This window comes from Dendrobates tinctorius, unplaced genomic scaffold, assembly GCF_039654945.1.
Source record: "Dendrobates tinctorius isolate UK_male_01 unplaced genomic scaffold, ASM3965494v1 ptg000427l, whole genome shotgun sequence".
Classification (NCBI taxonomy): Eukaryota; Metazoa; Chordata; class Amphibia; order Anura; family Dendrobatidae; genus Dendrobates; species Dendrobates tinctorius.
In genome coordinates this window covers 519,427-539,100 of record NW_027362091.1, presented here as the reverse complement: position 1 = coordinate 539,100, position 19,674 = coordinate 519,427, and the positions used below count along the sequence as shown (strand labels likewise).

The window sequence follows — 19,674 nt, the reverse complement described above, 5'->3', positions numbered from 1 at the left end:
GCATGTATATTTGTAATTTGTTGCTTAGCACAAGTAAATTAGTGTACTAAAATCTGCATTGCTTAAATATTCTATTGTGACATCCTGGACTTGTGTGTCCTTTGGAGTTATGAGTGATAAACATTTTGCACCTTTGTATTTTCCACCAATAATTGGCTATGTGATTTTAATTATATACTAATAAAAATGGTATTAATTACAGATACAGTATGTTGCCTTTTGATCATCTTTTTTTATATGCATGCTATGTGGTAATTGATGATAGGCCATTATAATCCAATCACCGCATGGTTAATTAACCATGTGGGTTCCTCAGACCTGTTGGTATTTAATATTCATTTGGCGCAGAATCATCACAGATCTTTTTTTTTCCCGTCAATCTTTCTATTGTTTAAATGCAGCTATTCAGTGCAGATTATTTTCTGTTTCTTTCAATTGGACAGATTAAGCCACTAGCTTGGTATAATATTGATGCTTTTTTTTCAGTCCGTTTCTGCAACCAAAAAATGGAAATAAAACTTGCTGAGTGTGGGAAAATACGCGCGGATTGTAGATGCAGAAACACCGCACGCTTCGTATTAAAATATGCATCAAATATAATATGAGCGTAATCTTAAAGGGTTTGTCCACTGCTTGGATAACCCATTTTGGATTAAGTTAGTTCCCCTTGTAAAATAAAATTAAGATACTCGCCTCCCGCAGTAGCACCGTGCCAACGATGCCAGGGCTTGTGTTATATTGGCTGCAGGGATCACATGGCATGACAGTCAGCGGCCACAATTGGGCTACAGCGCTCGTTCTTTAGGATGAATGTCAGACGAGTGAAAGAAGTAAAAGCGCATTAGCCCCAAAGCGGCCACTGGTTTTCTGCAGGGATCACATGGCGTAATAATGCCACGTGTGACCCGGCGCTTACATAGCTGGAATGGCGCCAGTGCGGGAGGTGAGCATCTGTCGTTTTTACTTTACAAGGGGGACTGCTTAATTTATAAATGGGTGCTCCAGTCATTGGACATCCCCTTTAATACTAGGTTCACCTGTATATTCGATGATCTTGAAGACATTTTTTTTTTTCCATTTTATTATAGGTATACTAATCCTGTTTTGTTTTTTTTCACTTTCTTAGATTCTGCTGTAATCCCTACAGATAACCTATCGTTTCTGCCTCGGCCAGAAGATGACGACCCTGAAAACCAGCAGGAGATTCGGATTGACATATACCTCAACTGCCTTCGGAAGATAAAACAGATCGTGAATGACACTGAGGCCAAAATTTTGGCTTTAAAGGCCAAAGAGTTGTGAATTTGGGCAATTAGTTTGTTCTATTCTTAGGGTGGTTTCACTCTGCGTTCAGGCACCCGTTCAGTGGCTCAAGTCGGGGATTATGTCAAGACCCCAGCAAAACTGGATCCCAGACATATGCACCAACGGGCCATAGACTATAATGGTGCTGGCAGAGTAAACGTGCGCTGTGCCATTCAGGAGGGTATTCCTACTGGAGGTGGATACTCCAACGCAGTAGACTGTGTCTGGGTGTCCGCCTCCAGTAGGCATATATGCCCGAAAATGATGGACGGCAGAGCACACGTTCACTCTTCAGCACCATTCTAGCCTATGGCCTCGTCAGTGCATACGTCCAAATCCAGTTTGTGGGGGGCTCGGACACAAGCCCTTATGGGGCCACTAAACGGGAGCCTACAGACAATGTGAGCACCCTTACACAAGCTGAAATTATATCATAACATTCTATGATTATGATATAAACGTTTACACAATTTGACAATTTAGTGAATGTAAAAATTAATATTATATTACAACATCTTTTACTTTATATACTATGTTCCATTTCACAAAGATGACACGTAGTTATGAGGGACATGATTCTTTGTAATGGCTCTTCTTCCTTTCCATTTATGCCTTTACCATGATTCCCTGTCTCCTCCTCTATCTATGCTATGCATACAATGTTCGGATTGCCCTATTTGTCTTAGATTATTCTATTGGAAAATGTAATGTTCTTTCAAGACCATAATGCTGTGAATATAGTGAGGAATGTACCAATATATAATATATACAATAAAACCAGTTTAAAGTAATTTCTTGCTCGTGTTATAGGGGTGGAGGATACCGAAGATTTAGGATATAGGCTGCTACCAATAGGTGGCTGAAAATGTTATCTCCTGCCAAGGCTGTGTCCTTCTTTAAGACACTGGACTAACCAGTTTTACCTTATGGCCTCACTGCTCTTACAGAAGGGTTATGCTATTTTTCAGGAACGTCTCCCCGTTATTCCCACGGTTGGGCATGGATAACAATATCGACCCCATCACAATGCAGAGACCCTCAAAGAAGACAAGTGGGACCCTAACTCTCCTCTGTATCTTACCAGCCTTGAGTCTCCATACGCATCAGAGTAAAGTTTGCCAAACACTCCAATATTGGCAGAATTAGCATACAGTCTGTGTACAGGGCCTCTCAATTTGTTTCCCGACAGATGAAGTTGAGCAGTGATTATCCGTCCTGTCGAATTTCAACAGCTGATCCTTTTGTTCTCCAAGAAATTGGCCTCCGACAGAGGAGGTTGGCAGAGCTTCTCTTATAGAGAACACAGGAATTCTTGGCCTGGGAGAGAATGGGGGAGATGGCTCTTAGCCAAACAATTGGCTATTTAATGTTTGTGGGGTCCTTTAGGGTCGCCCTCATTTGAGCCTGCTCCCCACCCGTTCTCCCATTCCCCACAATGACCCTGTTGGAATTGAAAAGAAGGGGATCTAACAGAGGGAAGTAAAACCCTCTAAGTTTGCTTCCAGTCACCTGTCTATAGATAACTTGCTTCTGGTCTCCCGACTAATGCCCCTGATTATTTCCACCGATTCCACCTTTGGGCTTTCCTGCATCCCACCTACCCTGTGGTCTCCTCTACTTTTAGTGCACCCTTCTTTAGCCTCTGAGCCCACCTTTTTGCCATCTTAGCACTATGCTTCGGTGCTACCTGTCCAATCCGCCTTTTTCCTTCTTTCTCCGCCTCGGTGTGGAGCGGCTCCTGCGTTCTTGCGTTCCCTTACTGGTGCAGCTATGCATATTATTCTAAGCACGGATATAGTAACGTTGGGTGATTTGACTTTTGTTCTACTTTCTAGATTTCTTTTTTTTATTGCAGTGTGAAAGCATGTCCTCTCCTCAATATGAGTAATGCATTTCCTTGAGTCTCTGCCCGATATCGCACTGTGAATTGCACAAACTTTATCCCACCTTACTGTTCTAGTAAGCACTGCAGGGGCAGAGCTTATATCATATTGCCTAATACATTACCCCTGAGTTAAGCTCTCCTGGTGAGGTGGATTCTCTAAGTCATAGGTTAGAATGGGCAGCTCGGATCGGTAGTGATGAAGCAGTGGAAATGACCAGTGTCTGGAAGAGGAGTGCAGATGGGTAAGTGAAGCAGCAAGCAACTGACACTGCTCCTACCAGTTGTTGGAGGAGACTCGGAATATCCTAAACACATTAGACGACTGGCTGGTCCGGATGAAATCTTCACGCTCAGTCGATATTGATCTAAAAAAAAAGCGTTTGGCCATAGTGTTTTCTTTGCAAGGAGAAGCTGAAACAGAAGCTCATGTGAACCTATAGACCAGTGACATAGTGTGGCTTGCCAGCATCTGGGTTAAGGCAAGTATTGCACCCGCAAACCCAGTAATAATACACCCATAAGTGCCCACTATAAAGTAGTAATGCCATCATTGTGCCAGTATAAGTTAAGTTTATACTCTTCTAATCCAAGCATCTGACTCCTCCTTTCCCTTATACACACAGAGGGCTCAATATGATGTAATTGCGTCACCTTCACCAAAACGCTGATGTGTGGTGCAGGATAAAGGGTGGTGATGCAGCTTATGGATCCCCGATCTGCCACAAGAACCATCCATATTGGTGTCTTGTTGGCGACTGTGTAGTCAAGGTGACGCTCCGATCTGGGGCACCGGACTATAAGTCTGGGACACCTGCACTGTCCCAGAACTACGGCATCAGGCTACAAGACTGGGATATGTGCACTGTGGCGCCCCTGAGGCTCAGTCACCACAGAGGTACTGCACCTTCTCCTAAGGTGTAGTGCCCTACCACCTAGGTAAGTTGGGATCTCCTTTCCACGCTCCAACACTCGCACCCCACACACAGGATAGTTCAGCGCTGACCACATTGCGGCTTCATGCTTAGGCCTGTTTCACACTTCCGTTTGTGACCATCAGTCAAGATCCGCCGATTTGAAAAAAAAACGGATCCGCCATTTTACTTGGCAGATCCGTTTTTTTCCTCATAGACTTGCATTATCGGCGGATCTTGACGGATGGTCGTCCGTTCGAACCGCTTTTGTACGGATCCGCCAAGATTTTGGCGTCCGCTCAGCGGCCCGGACGGAGCATGTAACGTTATTTTGTTATCCGGATCCGCTATTTACTAAATTAACCCGCATTTCTATCTGGCTGCTGGATAAAACTCTCTCTCTCTCCTCCACGACATACCCCTCCACATCGCCGCTGCTGATCTCTCTCCTCCACATCGCCGCTGCTGTCCCGCGAGATCTCTCTCTCCTCCACGACATACTCCTCCACATTGCCGCTCCTTTACGGCACCTTCTCCACGACAGCGCACCTACTGATGCCGCGACCACCGCTGCTGCTCCCGCTACTTCACCGCTGATGATCCCGCCGTGCCCACAGCTCCTGCGTCACCATGCCCGCTCCCGGACTGCGCTACATCGCCGGTATTTTTACATTTTTTTTTTTTTCACAAGCGCGGTTCCTTTAATTTTTCAACTTCGGCGGATCCATACATCCGCCAATCCGATGCCACCCGTTCCTGTCAGTCCGCCTGCGGATCCGTTTTCCGCTATTTTGGCAGATTCGGACTGACAGGAAAAACTGAAGTGTGAAACAGGCCTTAGAGGGTAGCAGAGCACCTTTCGTGGTTCCTTGCTTCGTAATACGAGATGTGCTGGGAGGTGGGTGGAGTTAGATATAAAAGAGTGGGAAAGTTTAGAATTACAGGTCAGTCTGACAGAGGGTCAGAGGAGTCTGAGGGTCAGTCAGTTAGGAGAGACTGAGGACGGATCCCTGGAAGAAGGGATGGAGGAAGGAGTGCTGCAGTTGCCTCAGTGACCTGAGCCAGCTGGCACGGGAGAGGAACAGAAGGAGAAAGACGTAGAACTGAAACCTAAGCTTCCATAAGAGAGAGAAGGAACAGTGCGGAACAGAGAGGAGACGTGGGTTGGAAGAGGAACCCTGCCTATAGGTTCTAAGCGCAAGGCCGGGGCCCAGTCCCCGAGGTTGTATGGACACTTATGGTTCTGCAGCAGACTCCGGTGGAGTAGTTGGGTGTAAATGCACTACTCCCATCTAAGACTTGGGGGCACAACAGCAACTGAATAGAGAGCCAGGATTCTGGAAGAGTCCCCGAGAGAGGCTACAGCTGACTGTCATACAAGTAGAGTTGTTAGGAACATCTGACAGGAGGAACTTCAGAGTACCACGGTGCTGGAGCTCTTCACACCTTAAGGCGCAATAGAGGAGTCGTTCAGGAAAGGTACATGTTGGTGGAGTGTTGGAGAGGAGAATCCTGACTTGCCCGGGAGGTTGATTGAGTCTCTGCCCCGGAGGCAGGCACCAGTGTGTACCACGAACTGTGAGTAAAGCTTTGGAACTGCAGGCCCTGGTGTCTTCCATTCATTTGTGCGCCAACACCGTCAGCACTGCTACATTTGGGTACCAACATTCCTCACACCGCCTGCGCCTATACACTGCCCTGTCGTTACAGCTTCACCTGTGGGGAGCTACACCATCTATGCTGCAACACACCATCAGCCCCAGAGGATCTGCATGCAGCGTTGGCTCAACATCTTGCCAAACACCACAGGTGGCGTCACGAACTATCACATAAACTATATCATAAACCACCATTGATTTGGGCGCCCAGGGCCACGGACCGGGTCTCCGCCGCTGTGACATATCCCACTGACACCGGCCCGGTACCGAGTACCCGGTCCCCACAGCCCTGGGACGGGGCGACCCAGCACGGTCCCAGATGTATGGCATCGGGATAGAAGTCTGGGACACACTCACTTTCCCAGATCTACGGCATCAGGTTACAAGTTTCAGACCTGCATGGTCCCAGATCTGGGGCACTGGGCTACAAGTCTAGGACACGTGCACGTTCCTGGATCTAGGGCGCTAGATCTGGGACCCGCACTACCGAAAACAGCAGTGTCGCACTGTCTCTGCCTCCGGCTGTACAGCTCCCAAGTAGTCACTAGAGATCTTAAATGTCCACTTTGGAGCTCTCCTTTCCGTTTCTGCGGTTGGTTGGTTGTCTTTGGTGTTATTGCACCATCACATGATGCAATCTGATTCTATAGACAATATGCCTCATATGTTAACATTCGATAAGCTTAGCGGACAGCAGAGCTGTATACAGGATTTGTCCTAATACTTCAATTATTTATGGGATAAAAATGGGATCTCAATGTAACATGCTGGCGTCAGGGAGAACTGCCCTTATCCAACATGGCGGCGGCAGCGCGGTCTGTGGTCACCATGGTAACACACGGCTGTATCCAGGGAAGTGACGTTTGAGCAGGGAGCGGAAGTTGCAGTGCGGACAGCTGGACTTCCGGTTTCACTGGGTTTGGTTCTAGGAGCCCGAAAAGGGAAACGGAGGGAGATCGGGGACAGTCAGTGATCGGCGGCGGGGACACTCCTCACCATGGCGGTGTCAGAGGCCCAGCTGAAGAAGATGCTGAGCAAGGTGAGAAGAACTCCCACAAGCGGGTCACCACGTCTGACCCGCGGGAGGCCCCGTCACTGTGGTCCCGCCACCCACCAACACCATGTGACAGCCCCTGTACCGTCATATCCCCCCCGGTATCTCAGCCCCTGTACCGTCATATCCCCCCCTCCCCCCGGTATCTCGGCCCCTGTACCGTCATATCCCCCCTTCCCCCGGTATCTCGGCCCCTGTACCGTCGTATCCCCCTCCCCCGGTATCTCGGCCCCTGTACCGTCATATCCCCCCCTCCCCCCGGTATCTCGGCCCCTGTACCGTCATATCCCCCCTTCCCCCCGTATCTCGGCCCCTGTACCGTCGTATCCCCCTCCCCCGGTATCTCGGCCCCTGTACCGCTATCTCGGCCCCTGTACCGTAGTATCCCCCCCCTCCCCCGGTATCTCGGCCCCTGTACCGTCGTATCCCCCCTCCATCTCGGCCCCTGTACCGTCGTATCCCCCCTCCATCTCGGCCCCTGTACCGTCGTATCCCCCCCCATGGTATCTCGGCCCCTGCACAGTCATACCCTCCCCCGGTATCTCGGCCCCTGTACCGTAGTATCCCCCCTTCCCCCCGGTATCTCGGCCCCTGTACCGTAGTATCCCCCCCCCTCCCCCGGTATCTCGGCCCCTGTACCGTCGTATCCCCCCCCCCTCCCCCGGTATCTCGGCCCCTGTACCGTCGTATCCCCCCCCCCTCCCCCGGTATCTCGGCCCCTGTACCGTCGTATCCCCCCCCTCCCCCGGTATCTCGGCCCCTGTACCGTCGTATCCCCCCTCCATCTCGGCCCCTGTACCGTCGTATCCCCCCTCCGTCTCGGCCCCTGTACCGTCGTATCCCCCCTCCGTCTCGGCCCCTGTACCGTCGTATCCCCCCTCCGTCTCGGCCCCTGTACCGTCGTATCCCCCCTCCGTCTCGGCCCCTGTACCGTCGTATCCCCCCTCCGTCTCGGCCCCTGTACCGTCGTATCCCCCCTCCGTCTCGGCCCCTGTACCGTCGTATCCCCCCTCCGTCTCGGCCCCTGTACCGTCGTATCCCCCCTCCGTCTCGGCCCCTGTACCGTCGTATCCCCCCTCCGTCTCGGCCCCTGTACCGTCGTATCCCCCCTCCGTCTCGGCCCCTGTACCGTCGTATCCCCCCTCCGTCTCGGCCCCTGTACCGTCGTATCCCCCCTCCGTCTCGGCCCCTGTACCGTCGTATCCCCCCTCCGTCTCGGCCCCTGTACCGTCGTATCCCCCCTCCGTCTCGGCCCCTGTACCGTCGTATCCCCCCTCCGTCTCGGCCCCTGTACCGTCGTATCCCCCCTCCGTCTCGGCCCCTGTACCGTCGTATCCCCCCTCCGTCTCGGCCCCTGTACCGTCGTATCCCCCCTCCGTCTCGGCCCCTGTACCGTCGTATCCCCCCTCCGTCTCGGCCCCTGTACCGTCGTATCCCCCCTCCGTCTCGGCCCCTGTACCGTCGTATCCCCCCTCCGTCTCGGCCCCTGTACCGTCGTATCCCCCCTCCGTCTCGGCCCCTGTACCGTCGTATCCCCCCTCCGTCTCGGCCCCTGTACCGTCGTATCCCCCCTCCGTCTCGGCCCCTGTACCGTCGTATCCCCCCTCCGTCTCGGCCCCTGTACCGTCGTATCCCCCCTCCGTCTCGGCCCCTGTACCGTCGTATCCCCCCTCCGTCTCGGCCCCTGTACCGTCGTATCCCCCCTCCGTCTCGGCCCCTGTACCGTCGTATCCCCCCTCCGTCTCGGCCCCTGTACCGTCGTATCCCCCCTCCGTCTCGGCCCCTGTACCGTCGTATCCCCCCTCCGTCTCGGCCCCTGTACCGTCGTATCCCCCCTCCGTCTCGGCCCCTGTACCGTCGTATCCCCCCTCCGTCTCGGCCCCTGTACCGTCGTATCCCCCCTCCGTCTCGGCCCCTGTACCGTCGTATCCCCCCTCCGTCTCGGCCCCTGTACCGTCGTATCCCCCCTCCGTCTCGGCCCCTGTACCGTCGTATCCCCCCTCCGTCTCGGCCCCTGTACCGTCGTATCCCCCCTCCGTCTCGGCCCCTGTACCGTCGTATCCCCCCTCCGTCTCGGCCCCTGTACCGTCGTATCCCCCCTCCGTCTCGGCCCCTGTACCGTCGTATCCCCCCTCCGTCTCGGCCCCTGTACCGTCGTATCCCCCCTCCGTCTCGGCCCCTGTACCGTCGTATCCCCCCTCCGTCTCGGCCCCTGTACCGTCGTATCCCCCCTCCGTCTCGGCCCCTGTACCGTCGTATCCCCCCTCCGTCTCGGCCCCTGTACCGTCGTATCCCCCCTCCGTCTCGGCCCCTGTACCGTCGTATCCCCCCTCCGTCTCGGCCCCTGTACCGTCGTATCCCCCCTCCGTCTCGGCCCCTGTACCGTCGTATCCCCCCTCCGTCTCGGCCCCTGTACCGTCGTATCCCCCCTCCGTCTCGGCCCCTGTACCGTCGTATCCCCCCTCCGTCTCGGCCCCTGTACCGTCGTATCCCCCCTCCGTCTCGGCCCCTGTACCGTCGTATCCCCCCTCCGTCTCGGCCCCTGTACCGTCGTATCCCCCCTCCGTCTCGGCCCCTGTACCGTCGTATCCCCCCTCCGTCTCGGCCCCTGTACCGTCGTATCCCCCCTCCGTCTCGGCCCCTGTACCGTCGTATCCCCCCTCCGTCTCGGCCCCTGTACCGTCGTATCCCCCCTCCGTCTCGGCCCCTGTACCGTCGTATCCCCCCTCCGTCTCGGCCCCTGTACCGTCGTATCCCCCCTCCGTCTCGGCCCCTGTACCGTCGTATCCCCCCTCCGTCTCGGCCCCTGTACCGTCGTATCCCCCCTCCGTCTCGGCCCCTGTACCGTCGTATCCCCCCTCCGTCTCGGCCCCTGTACCGTCGTATCCCCCCTCCGTCTCGGCCCCTGTACCGTCGTATCCCCCCTCCGTCTCGGCCCCTGTACCGTCGTATCCCCCCTCCGTCTCGGCCCCTGTACCGTCGTATCCCCCCTCCGTCTCGGCCCCTGTACCGTCGTATCCCCCCTCCGTCTCGGCCCCTGTACCGTCGTATCCCCCCTCCGTCTCGGCCCCTGTACCGTCGTATCCCCCCTCCGTCTCGGCCCCTGTACCGTCGTATCCCCCCTCCGTCTCGGCCCCTGTACCGTCGTATCCCCCCTCCGTCTCGGCCCCTGTACCGTCGTATCCCCCCTCCGTCTCGGCCCCTGTACCGTCGTATCCCCCCCCCGTCTCGGCCCCTGTACCGTCGTATCCCCCCCCCATGGTATCTCGGCCCCTGCACAGTCATACCCTCCCCCCGATATCTCGGTCCCTGTACCATCATATCTTCCTCTCCCAGTATCTCAGCTCCTGTACCGTCATATCCCCCCACCGTATCTCGGCCTCTGTACCGGCATATCCCCCCACCCAGTATACTGGCCCCTGTACCATCATATCTTCCTCTCCCAGTATCTCAGCTCCTGTACCGTCATATCTTCCTCTCCCAGTATCTCAGCTCCTGTACCGTCATATCTTCCTCTCCCAGTATCTCAGCTCCTGTACCGTCATATCTTCCTCTCCCAGTATCTCAGCTCCTGTACCGTCATATCCCCCTCCCCCGGTATCTCGGCCCCTGTGCCATCATATTCCCCCCCCCATGGTATCTCGGCCCCTGTACCGCCGTATCCCCCCCCTCCCCCATGGTATCTCGGGCCCTGTACCGCCGTATCCCCCCTCCCCCCCCCCCCGGTATCTCGGTCCCTGTACTGTCATATCGGCCCCCTCCCACGGTATCTCGGTCCCTGTACCGTAATATCGGCCCCCTCCCATGGTATCTCGGCCCCTGTACCGTCATATCCCCCCCCCTCCCATGGTATCTCGGCCCCTGCACCGTCATATCCCCCCCACCCGGTATCTCGGTCCCTGTATTGTCACATCCCCTCACCTGGTATCTCGACTCCTGTACCGTCATACTCATCCCCCCCCCCACGCCTCCTGCGGTATCTCGGCCCTGTACCGTCTTACTCCCCCCCCCACCCTCACGGCGGTATCTCGGCCCTGTACCGTCATATCACCCGCCCATATGTCAGCCCCTGTACTGTCACTCCCCCCCATCCCGGTGTCTCGGCCCCTGTACCGTCACTTCCCCCCACCGTATCTCGGCCCCTGTAGCGTCGTATTCCGCCCCCGCTCTCGGTCTCTGTACCGTCTTCATACCCCTACCTCCCAGTATATAGATCTCTGCACCATTTCACCCTACACCCCCATATACTGTACATTTACTGTCATCGGTGCATTTCTTTATTGTATGTCGCTGTCCCTTTAAGCTTTGTGTATCGTCACTTAGTCATGTGCTGACAGCCATGAGTCATTGTGGCAGCACTACCTGCCAGTATAAGTCCCCAGTGCACATGTGACCGGCTGATCTCAGATTTCTATTCAAGGAAGTCATACCTGAGGAATAAAGCCACCCAGTGTCCTAGATTAGCCGGTCCCTGCACTGGGATCTACATGGAGGAGCGTGCGAGTCTGCTTTAATGGAGAGCAGACATCATATTGGCGTCCGCATGTCGTATTCTCCCTGTCCTAGTAGATGAATGTCATCTACACATACAGTACATGCATGGGGAATCACGGCCAGAGACATTGTACAGCCCGGGAGCTACAGTCACCACTAGGGGGAGCTTACTGCATACTGTCTATATACTGAACCCAATAATAAAAGTGTATTCAATGAGCTCCCCTTAGTGGTGGCTGCAGGAAGACAAAATTGTATCTTGTAACCATCTCTGTGGATAAGATTTGGAGCAATGTATCAGTGACCTATAAATATATAAAAAAAAAAATGTATTGTATCAAAATGTTGAGGCCGATTAAGAATTCAAAAAGGTAAAATCGTATTTGCTGCACATTCCCATTCAAGGAGCGTATCTGAGGCTGATGGGGCTGCTTCTTGTGATTTTAATATATATATTTTTTTTTTCTGCTTGGTTTTAGTACAAATACAGAGATCTGTCAGTGCGGGAGATCATGAATGTCATCGGGCTCTACAGAGACCTCAAACCATTACCTGACCATTATGGTACGTGACGGATGTCTGCAGGGGGTGGTAGCGAGAGTTTGTGTCCGGTCCTGGGCACCACAATGCAGTGACCCTCTCGGGCACATCCCACGCTGCTTGCTTAAAAACTGATTTTATTACGTATCTCTTTGTGCGGCACCATGACGCCCTGACAGTGACCCCAGGCAGCGAGGATGGGGATCTGATCCTGGGGGGGGGGTAGCAGCCGCTCAGTGGTTTCTTGCTTGGGACAAAGTGGTCTCTGTCTCTTGTTCACTACAAAGGAGAAAGTAAATGATAGACGCCGGTGCCTGCCACGACCCAGAAATCCTTTTCTGCACATAAGAAAAGGCTGTTTTATATCGACCTTTAGCTGAGACCACGAGGAAATAAAGGGAATTTATCGAAATTAGCACAAGGCGGAAAATTAGAGCAGAGGTCTGTAGCTACTAAGCAGAAGCCACCATCAGGTGCTCTTGGTGGAATACGGTCATTGCTGCCTTTTGCTTTTACTGGTTTTGATAAATCTCCAGTATCCAAGGGTATTCCCATCTCAAAGTCATGGCAAATATATGGGGTATGTTATCACTTTATGGTCGATGGGGGGTCCGGCTTTGGACCTATTCAGATTCCACAATTGGAGATGAATCGATGCTGGTGTCACTCCTCATATCTCCCCTCTATGGAGGGATCTGCAGCACCACTCCGTTCAGGTACATGGAGTATCCAGCAGGTCCCTGCACAGCTGGGGGGCCGTATATGCTGCTGTGCAGTGTTAGAGGGGACGCAGATCGCCACTCCTGCTGCCGCCCTTTTATTCTCAGTATCACAGATGTCAGATCCACACTAGTCATAGTGATGGCACATCCCACCACCTTATGTGATGGCAATAGCCCTTCTATGCAGTTTTGTTACAATGTTTTGGTGCAGGTAAAACGTGCTCCATTCTGTGACAGCAAGGAGGGATCTTTAAAAAGTGACTTTCTTTAGCAAAAAAGTACTGAGAGTTTAAGTAAAACTGAGAACCAAACTTTAGATTTACTAACCCCGCCCCCCCCCCCCCCCCCCCCCGAGATGCCAAGCAGCACCTGTCACAATGAGAAAGCGAGGGGCAGCTGCTCATGTGCAGACATAGATCAATACCCAACACTAGAAGTTAGGAGACATTGTGGAATATTCATGGGTTAGCGACTAATTGATCTTTCTCCTTTTAGTTTTTAATGATGGCACCTCCAGAGAACTCCTCAGCCTCTCGGGCACCATTCCGGTACCGTATAAAGGTAAGTTCAAGGTGTGGGACGATGGAAACTTCGCTCCACGATGGGTAAAGAGAAATATTGTGCTATTAGACACTGTCAGGACTGATGAGGTTCGCTGTCGTGTTGAACTCTTCCTCTCTGTTGCTGTGTACCCGTGCAATCGTGAGGGGGGGCGATAATTGGTATACGCAGTTGCAGTTTTTGGGAATGGTCTGTACTGATCACATGATCGGCGCTGGTCCTTCAGAGAGCACAGGTGCCTCACACTAAATGCCCAGAGCAATGCTGCAGATTGGTCAGAGATCGACAGGTGCTGTTACTCGCTTTATTTTATTTATATATATATATATACAGTGGGGCAAAAAAGTATTTAGTCAGTCAGCAATAGTGCAAGTTCCACCACTTAAAAAGATGAGAGGCGTCTGTAATTTACATCATAGGTAGACCTCAACTATGGGAGACAAACTGAGAAAAAAAAATCCAGAAAATCACATTGTCTGTTTTTTTTTCATTTTATTTGCATATTATGGTGGAAAATAAGTATTTGGTCAGAAACAAGCAATCAAGATTTCTGGCTCTCACAGACCTGTAACGTCTTCTTTAAGAGTCTCCTCTTTCCTCCACTCATTACCTGTAGTAATGGCACCTGTTTAAACTTGTTATCAGTATAAAAAGACACCTGTGCACACCCTCAAACAGTCTGACTCCAAACTCCACTATGGTGAAGACCAAAGAGCTGTCAAAGGACACCAGAAACAAAATTGTAGCCCTGCACCAGGCTGGGAAGACTGAATCTGCAATAGCCAACCAGCTTGGAGTGAAGAAATCAACTGTGGGAGCAATAATTAGAAAATGGAAGACATACAAGACCACTGATAATCTCCCTCGATCTGGTGCTCCACGCAAAATCCCACCCCGTGGGGTCAGAATGATCACAAGAACGGTGAGCAAAAATCCCAGAACCACGCGGGGGGACCTAGTGAATGAACTGCAGAGAGCTGGGACCAATGTAACAAGGCCTACCATAAGTAACACACTACGCCACCATGGACTCAGATCCTGCAGTGCCAGACGTGTCCCACTGCTTAAGCCTGTACATGTCCGGGCCCGTCTGAAGTTTGCTAGAGAGCATTTGGATGATCCAGAGGAGTTTTGGGAGAATGTCCTATGGTCTGATGAAACCAAACTGGAACTGTTTGGTAGAAACACAACTTGTCGTGTTTGGAGGAAAAAGAATACTGAGTTGCATCCATCAAACACCATACCTACTGTAAAGCATGGTGGTGGAAACATCAAGCTTTGGGGCTGTTTCTCTGCAAAGGGGCCAGGACGACTGATCCGGGTACATGAAAGAATGAATGGGGCCATGTATCGTGAGATTTTGAGTGCAAACCTCCTTCCATCAGCAAGGGCATTGAATATGAAACGTGGCTGGGTCTTTCAACATGACAATGATACAAAGCACACCGCCAGGGCAACGAAGGAGTGGCTTCGTAAGAAGCATTTCAAGGTCCTGGAGTGGCCTAGCAAGTCTCCAGATCTCAACCCTATAGAAAACCTTTGGAGGGAGTTGAAAGTCCGTTGTGCCAAGCGAAAAGCCAAAAACATCACTGCTCTAGAGGAGATCTGCATGGAGGAATGGGCCAACATACCAACAACAGTGTGTGGCAACCTTGTGAAGACTTACAGAAAACGTTTGACCTCTGTCATTGCCAACAAAGGATATATCAGAAAGTATTGAGATGAAATTTTGTTTCTGACCAAATACTTATTTTCCACCATAATATGCAAATAAAATGAAAAAAAAACAGACAATGTGATTTTCTGGATTTTTTTTTCTCAGTTTGTCTCCCATAGTTGAGGTCTACCTATGATGTAAATTACAGACGCCTCTCATCTTTTTAAGTGGTGGAACTTGCACTATTGCTGACTGACTAAATACTTTTTTGCCCCACTGTATATACACTAAATCATGGCAACTGCATATTTATTGAGGTTAAAGGATTTTTATTTTTTTGCGATATTTAGCATTTAATGGTCCCGGAGACTCCACCTGTTGTGAAACTCTCATTACCAGCTTGTGGCCAACAGGGCATGCTGGGAGTTGCAGTACCCGGAGAGCCACAGGCCGCAATGCTATAAAGATTATGATGGCAGCTGTGTATCTGTAGTTGTTAAATATCAGACAATTTTTCTTTTGTTTCCGTTTGCTCTTTAGGTAACACATACAATATCCCCATATGTCTCTGGCTACTGGACACCTACCCCTACAACCCCCCAATCTGCTTTGTGAAACCCACCAGTACGATGACCATAAAAACCGGAAAACATGTAGACGCTAACGGCAAGATCTACCTCCCGTATCTGCACGAATGGAAACACGTGAGTACAATCGCCTGTAAGAAGCGTCCTCAGGGCTGCCATATGGCCGGTCCCAGCTATCTGCTCTGAGGTGGGGTCACCTGTATATAGATATACGTGGACAGAACAGAAATCTATATAATGTGGTCATACCCAATGTACGTCCGCAGGCAGGATTCTTTACTGTGAGAGCAGTTATTCTTTATATAGGAAATTGATCAAGGGGTTTATTCATATCTGTGAAAAGCATGAATGGACTTCATTACTTGAACAACCCCTTCTTAAATTCCTGGGTAAAGTAAGAAAAGCTATTACTCTTCTCATCAGCTGGCTCCTGGTCACCTGCTACTCACATTGTTACATGAGCACCGCAGCCAGTCTGTATCCGCTGACTGGCTGCAGCCTCTGCTATTTTGTCAGGACATCTGCTCGGCCAAAATATTAGTGATCAGCAGCTGATCGACTGCAGTGGTCTTTTACAAGAACAATGACGTGTCTCCCACCAGGAACAGCAGGTCCATCTTTGCTATGAGAGGTGAGTATAAATTGTTTTTTATTTTGTTGTTTTTTTATGAGGCCCTGAATTGATTAGGTAGGGTTATATATACATATATTGTGACAGTAACAGAACTCAATGAGAATGTGCTGGATGCAGCCGGGCCGCAGATGAATAGTAGTCACCGCTTTCTTCTCTCTCCACAGCCTCCGTCAGACCTGCTGGGGCTAATTCAGATCCTGATTGTCGTATTTGGAGAGGAGCCACCAGTCTTTTCTCGATCTGCACCAGCGCCATACATGTACCCGGCCACCGGCCCTCCCAACAGTGAGTTTTATCTCTTTGTACCCTTCCTTGGTAATAATCGTTATCAGCATGATAGCTGACAAGTCTGCACATAAATACTGCACTCACTAAATATATAAAAAGTGGTAAAAAACTTGTGCACACTATAGAATCGGCAGAATCCAGGGATCGCTAATATCTGTTTATTCAGACCGCTCCTTGCACGGGACACAGGCTGTGAACAAGGCCTTGGTGACACTGAAACATTGTCCTTTTCTCCTGATTCTTGTGCTGACACGCCACTGTGAATTATCATATTGTGTGCGCCATGGTTGCTACAACTGTAGCACTAAGCGCCACGAGTGCCCACTGTAATATTCCATATACTTCATGATTGCAGAAATGACTGCAGGCGTCAACCTCTGATTGTTTTACATTGTGGATGGAGCACGGTTTTCCAGTAGCACAGTGTTTCAGGGGGACGAGCACAGGCCGGTTACACTTATCTATTGTTGATGGTGTCACAATGTGATGTAGTTCCTTAATCCTCTACATATGAAATAATCCATCTTACTCCATTATTACTTTCTGATATTCACAATGTTTATCCTTTCATCATTAATAATTCCTTTCCATGTGTATTTCAGCCTCGTACATGCCCGGCGCCATCCCCTCTTACCCATCGGCAGGTCTCCCGTCCAACCCAAGGTACAGTGAATGCCATGTAATAGAAAGAGATGAGACATATCTAAGTTTACAATCTGCAGATGTATTAATAAGTTTCCTCCCCATGTTTCTGATAGCGCAGCCTGTGTAGGACCCCTGAGCGTTCATCTGTATGGGGGGAAATCGGGTCATAGTTGTCAGATGCGACTTTTCTCGTACATGGCCAGCTTTCGTCACATTTTCTGCCTTTTGACCGCGAAGGGGAATTGTCTCTGAAAATTGTCTGGTTTCTGTTCATAGTGGGTATCCTGGCTACTATCCAGCTGGTGGGTCATATCCCCCAACATCCGGCCCCCAGATGTATCCTCAGCCCCCTGTTTCTCATCCTCAAGTTACCAACTCCGGTGAGTACTGCTGCAACAGAAGACCTTTGCGTTAAAAAAAAAAAAAAAAAAAAAGGTTTAAGAAGTCACGGTAGAACTGGGAGTCCGGTTTTCATGTGATCAAAACTTCAGCTGTAACATTGGGGGGCAGCACTCGTTTGACAGGGCAGGATGAAAAAGTTGTAATGCCCCCCATATAAAATGGAAAGTGAACAGCTGAGTGATCATTTGGCTGACCGGTAACTCTCCCAACTCCTCCATATACAGGAGCGCTCGGCAGAAACTTGTCTCCGGGGACATTGTAATTCCAAAGTTGGGAGACCCCCGTATACACAAGACTATCAGCCGATCCTTGGGGGTTTAGCTGACTTCAGTATAACGTGTGTGGAGCCTTTATGAGACTTCTATGTATAAGGAGGGGAAGCTGCCAGTGAGCGTAATGGTAGAAGTTAAGCCACTCGTCTCTGCCCCGTCCAACCCTGTTCACATCCGTTACCGGTCATTGAGGACCTGATCTCCGTACTTCTGACTTGGGGCCGGCTTTTAGGCCGCAGACTTTTTTTTAATGTTTTGTCAAATGTTACGCATTGATGCAGAATAACATAATGGCGACCATAGCGGTAAAGAGATGAGTGGCCCATTCACAATGTGGGGGATATTGCATTATTTTTTATTTTAGAATTATGGGCATGGGATAAATTGTTACCATGTACCCTAGTGTCGAAAGATTAAGAGGTCGGCATTGAGCCACTAGAAGACAGCGCTCTGTATCTTATACTTTTCCGCCACGAGAGGGCGTCGCGCTCCTGCAGGTTTTTTTCTGTATGGGGTTTGTTTGGTTGTCATGTTCTTGTGATTTCTGAGTTCCAGAGAACTTCATTCATCAGCAGTTATACAACTGGCAATAAATCCACCTTCATTTATACTGGTATTTCATAACCTGACCACTGTGATTAACGTCTTCTCTCTGCTCATATCGGCTCCTCAGATTTCTCTGCCAAGTATCCGGCCTTTCATCAGACAATCTTATTGACCTCATTAAGGGCCCAAGAACAAGGCTCCACGTATTAACCCCTTAGTTAGCATAGTAAAACAAAAAATATTTTGTCACTGTGTCTTCTGAGTCATATAGTTGCAGAAATACCAAATGCAGATAGTTTTTTTTTTTTTTTTTTTTTTTTTTACCCCTTCACTACCAAGGGTGGTTTGCACGTTAACTACCGGGCCAATTTTTACAATTCTGACCACTGTCCCTTTATGAGGTCATAACTCTGGAACGCTTCAACGGATCTAGGCGGTTCTGACATTGTTTTCTTGTGACATATTGTACTTCACTTTAGTGATAAAATTTCTTCGCTATAACTTGCGTTTATTTATGAAAAAAACGGAAATATGGCGAAAATTTAGAATATTTTGCGATTTTCAAAGTTTGAATTTTTATTACCTTAAACCAGAGAGTTACATGACAGAAAATAGTTAATAAATAACATTTCCCACATGTCTACTTTACATCAGCACAAATTTGGAAACAACATTTTTTTTTTGTTAGGAAGTTATAAGGGTTAAAAGTTGACCAGCGATTTCTCATTTTTACAACAAAATTTACAAAACCATTTTTTTTAGGGACCACCTCACATTTGAAGTCACTTTGAGGGGTCTATATGGCAGAAAATACCCAAAAGTGACACCATTCTAAAAACTGAACCCCTCAAGCTACTCAAAACTACATTCTAGAAGATTATTTACCATTCAAGTGCTTCACAGGAGCAGAAGCAACATGGAAGGAAAAAAATAACATTTAACTTTTTAGTCACAAAAATGATCTGTTAGCAACAATTTTTTAATTTTCCCAAGGGTAACAGGAGAAATTGGACCCCAAAAGTTGTTGTCCAATTTGTCCTGAGTACGCTGATACCCTATATGTGGGGGGGGACCACTGTTTGGGCGCACGGCAGGGCTCGGAAGAGAAGCAGCGCCGTTTGACTTTTTCAACCTAAAATTGGTTGGAATTGAGATTGGACGCCATGTTGCATTTGACGAGCCCCCAATGTGCCCAAACAGTGGAAACCCCCCACAACTGACCCCATTTTGGAAACTAGACCCCCTAAGGAACTTATCTAGATGTGTGGCGAGCACCTTGAACCCCCTGGGGCTTCACAGGAGTTTATAACGCCCGGGCGTGAAAATAAAAAATCATATTTTTTCCACAAACATGATCGTTTAGTCCCCAATTTTTTATTTTCCCAAAGGTAGCAGGAGAAATTGGACCCCAAAAGTTGTTGTCCAATTTGTCCTGAGTACGCTGATACTCTATATGTGGGGGGGACCACTGTTTGGGCGCACGGCAGGGCTCGGAAGGGAAGCAGCGCCGCTT

The 19,674-nt window shown here is 50.1% G+C and overlaps 1 protein-coding gene across 1 annotated transcript in view; it reads left to right on the top strand.

The window, feature by feature from the left end:
- Nucleotides 1–6,609: 6,609 nt before the first annotated feature.
- The window catches only part of TSG101 (tumor susceptibility 101), a 33,320-nt gene continuing 20,255 nt past the window's right edge, over nt 6,610–19,674 (top strand). The window contains exons 1-7 of the mRNA XM_073564077.1: nt 6,610–6,798; nt 11,787–11,871; nt 13,065–13,130; nt 15,328–15,491; nt 16,173–16,293; nt 16,899–16,959; nt 17,218–17,321. Coding sequence (XP_073420178.1) covers nt 6,757–6,798; nt 11,787–11,871; nt 13,065–13,130; nt 15,328–15,491; nt 16,173–16,293; nt 16,899–16,959; nt 17,218–17,321 — 643 coding nt within the window. The 5' untranslated portion in view covers nt 6,610–6,756. The remainder of the gene's footprint in view (nt 6,799–11,786; nt 11,872–13,064; nt 13,131–15,327; nt 15,492–16,172; nt 16,294–16,898; nt 16,960–17,217; nt 17,322–19,674) is intronic.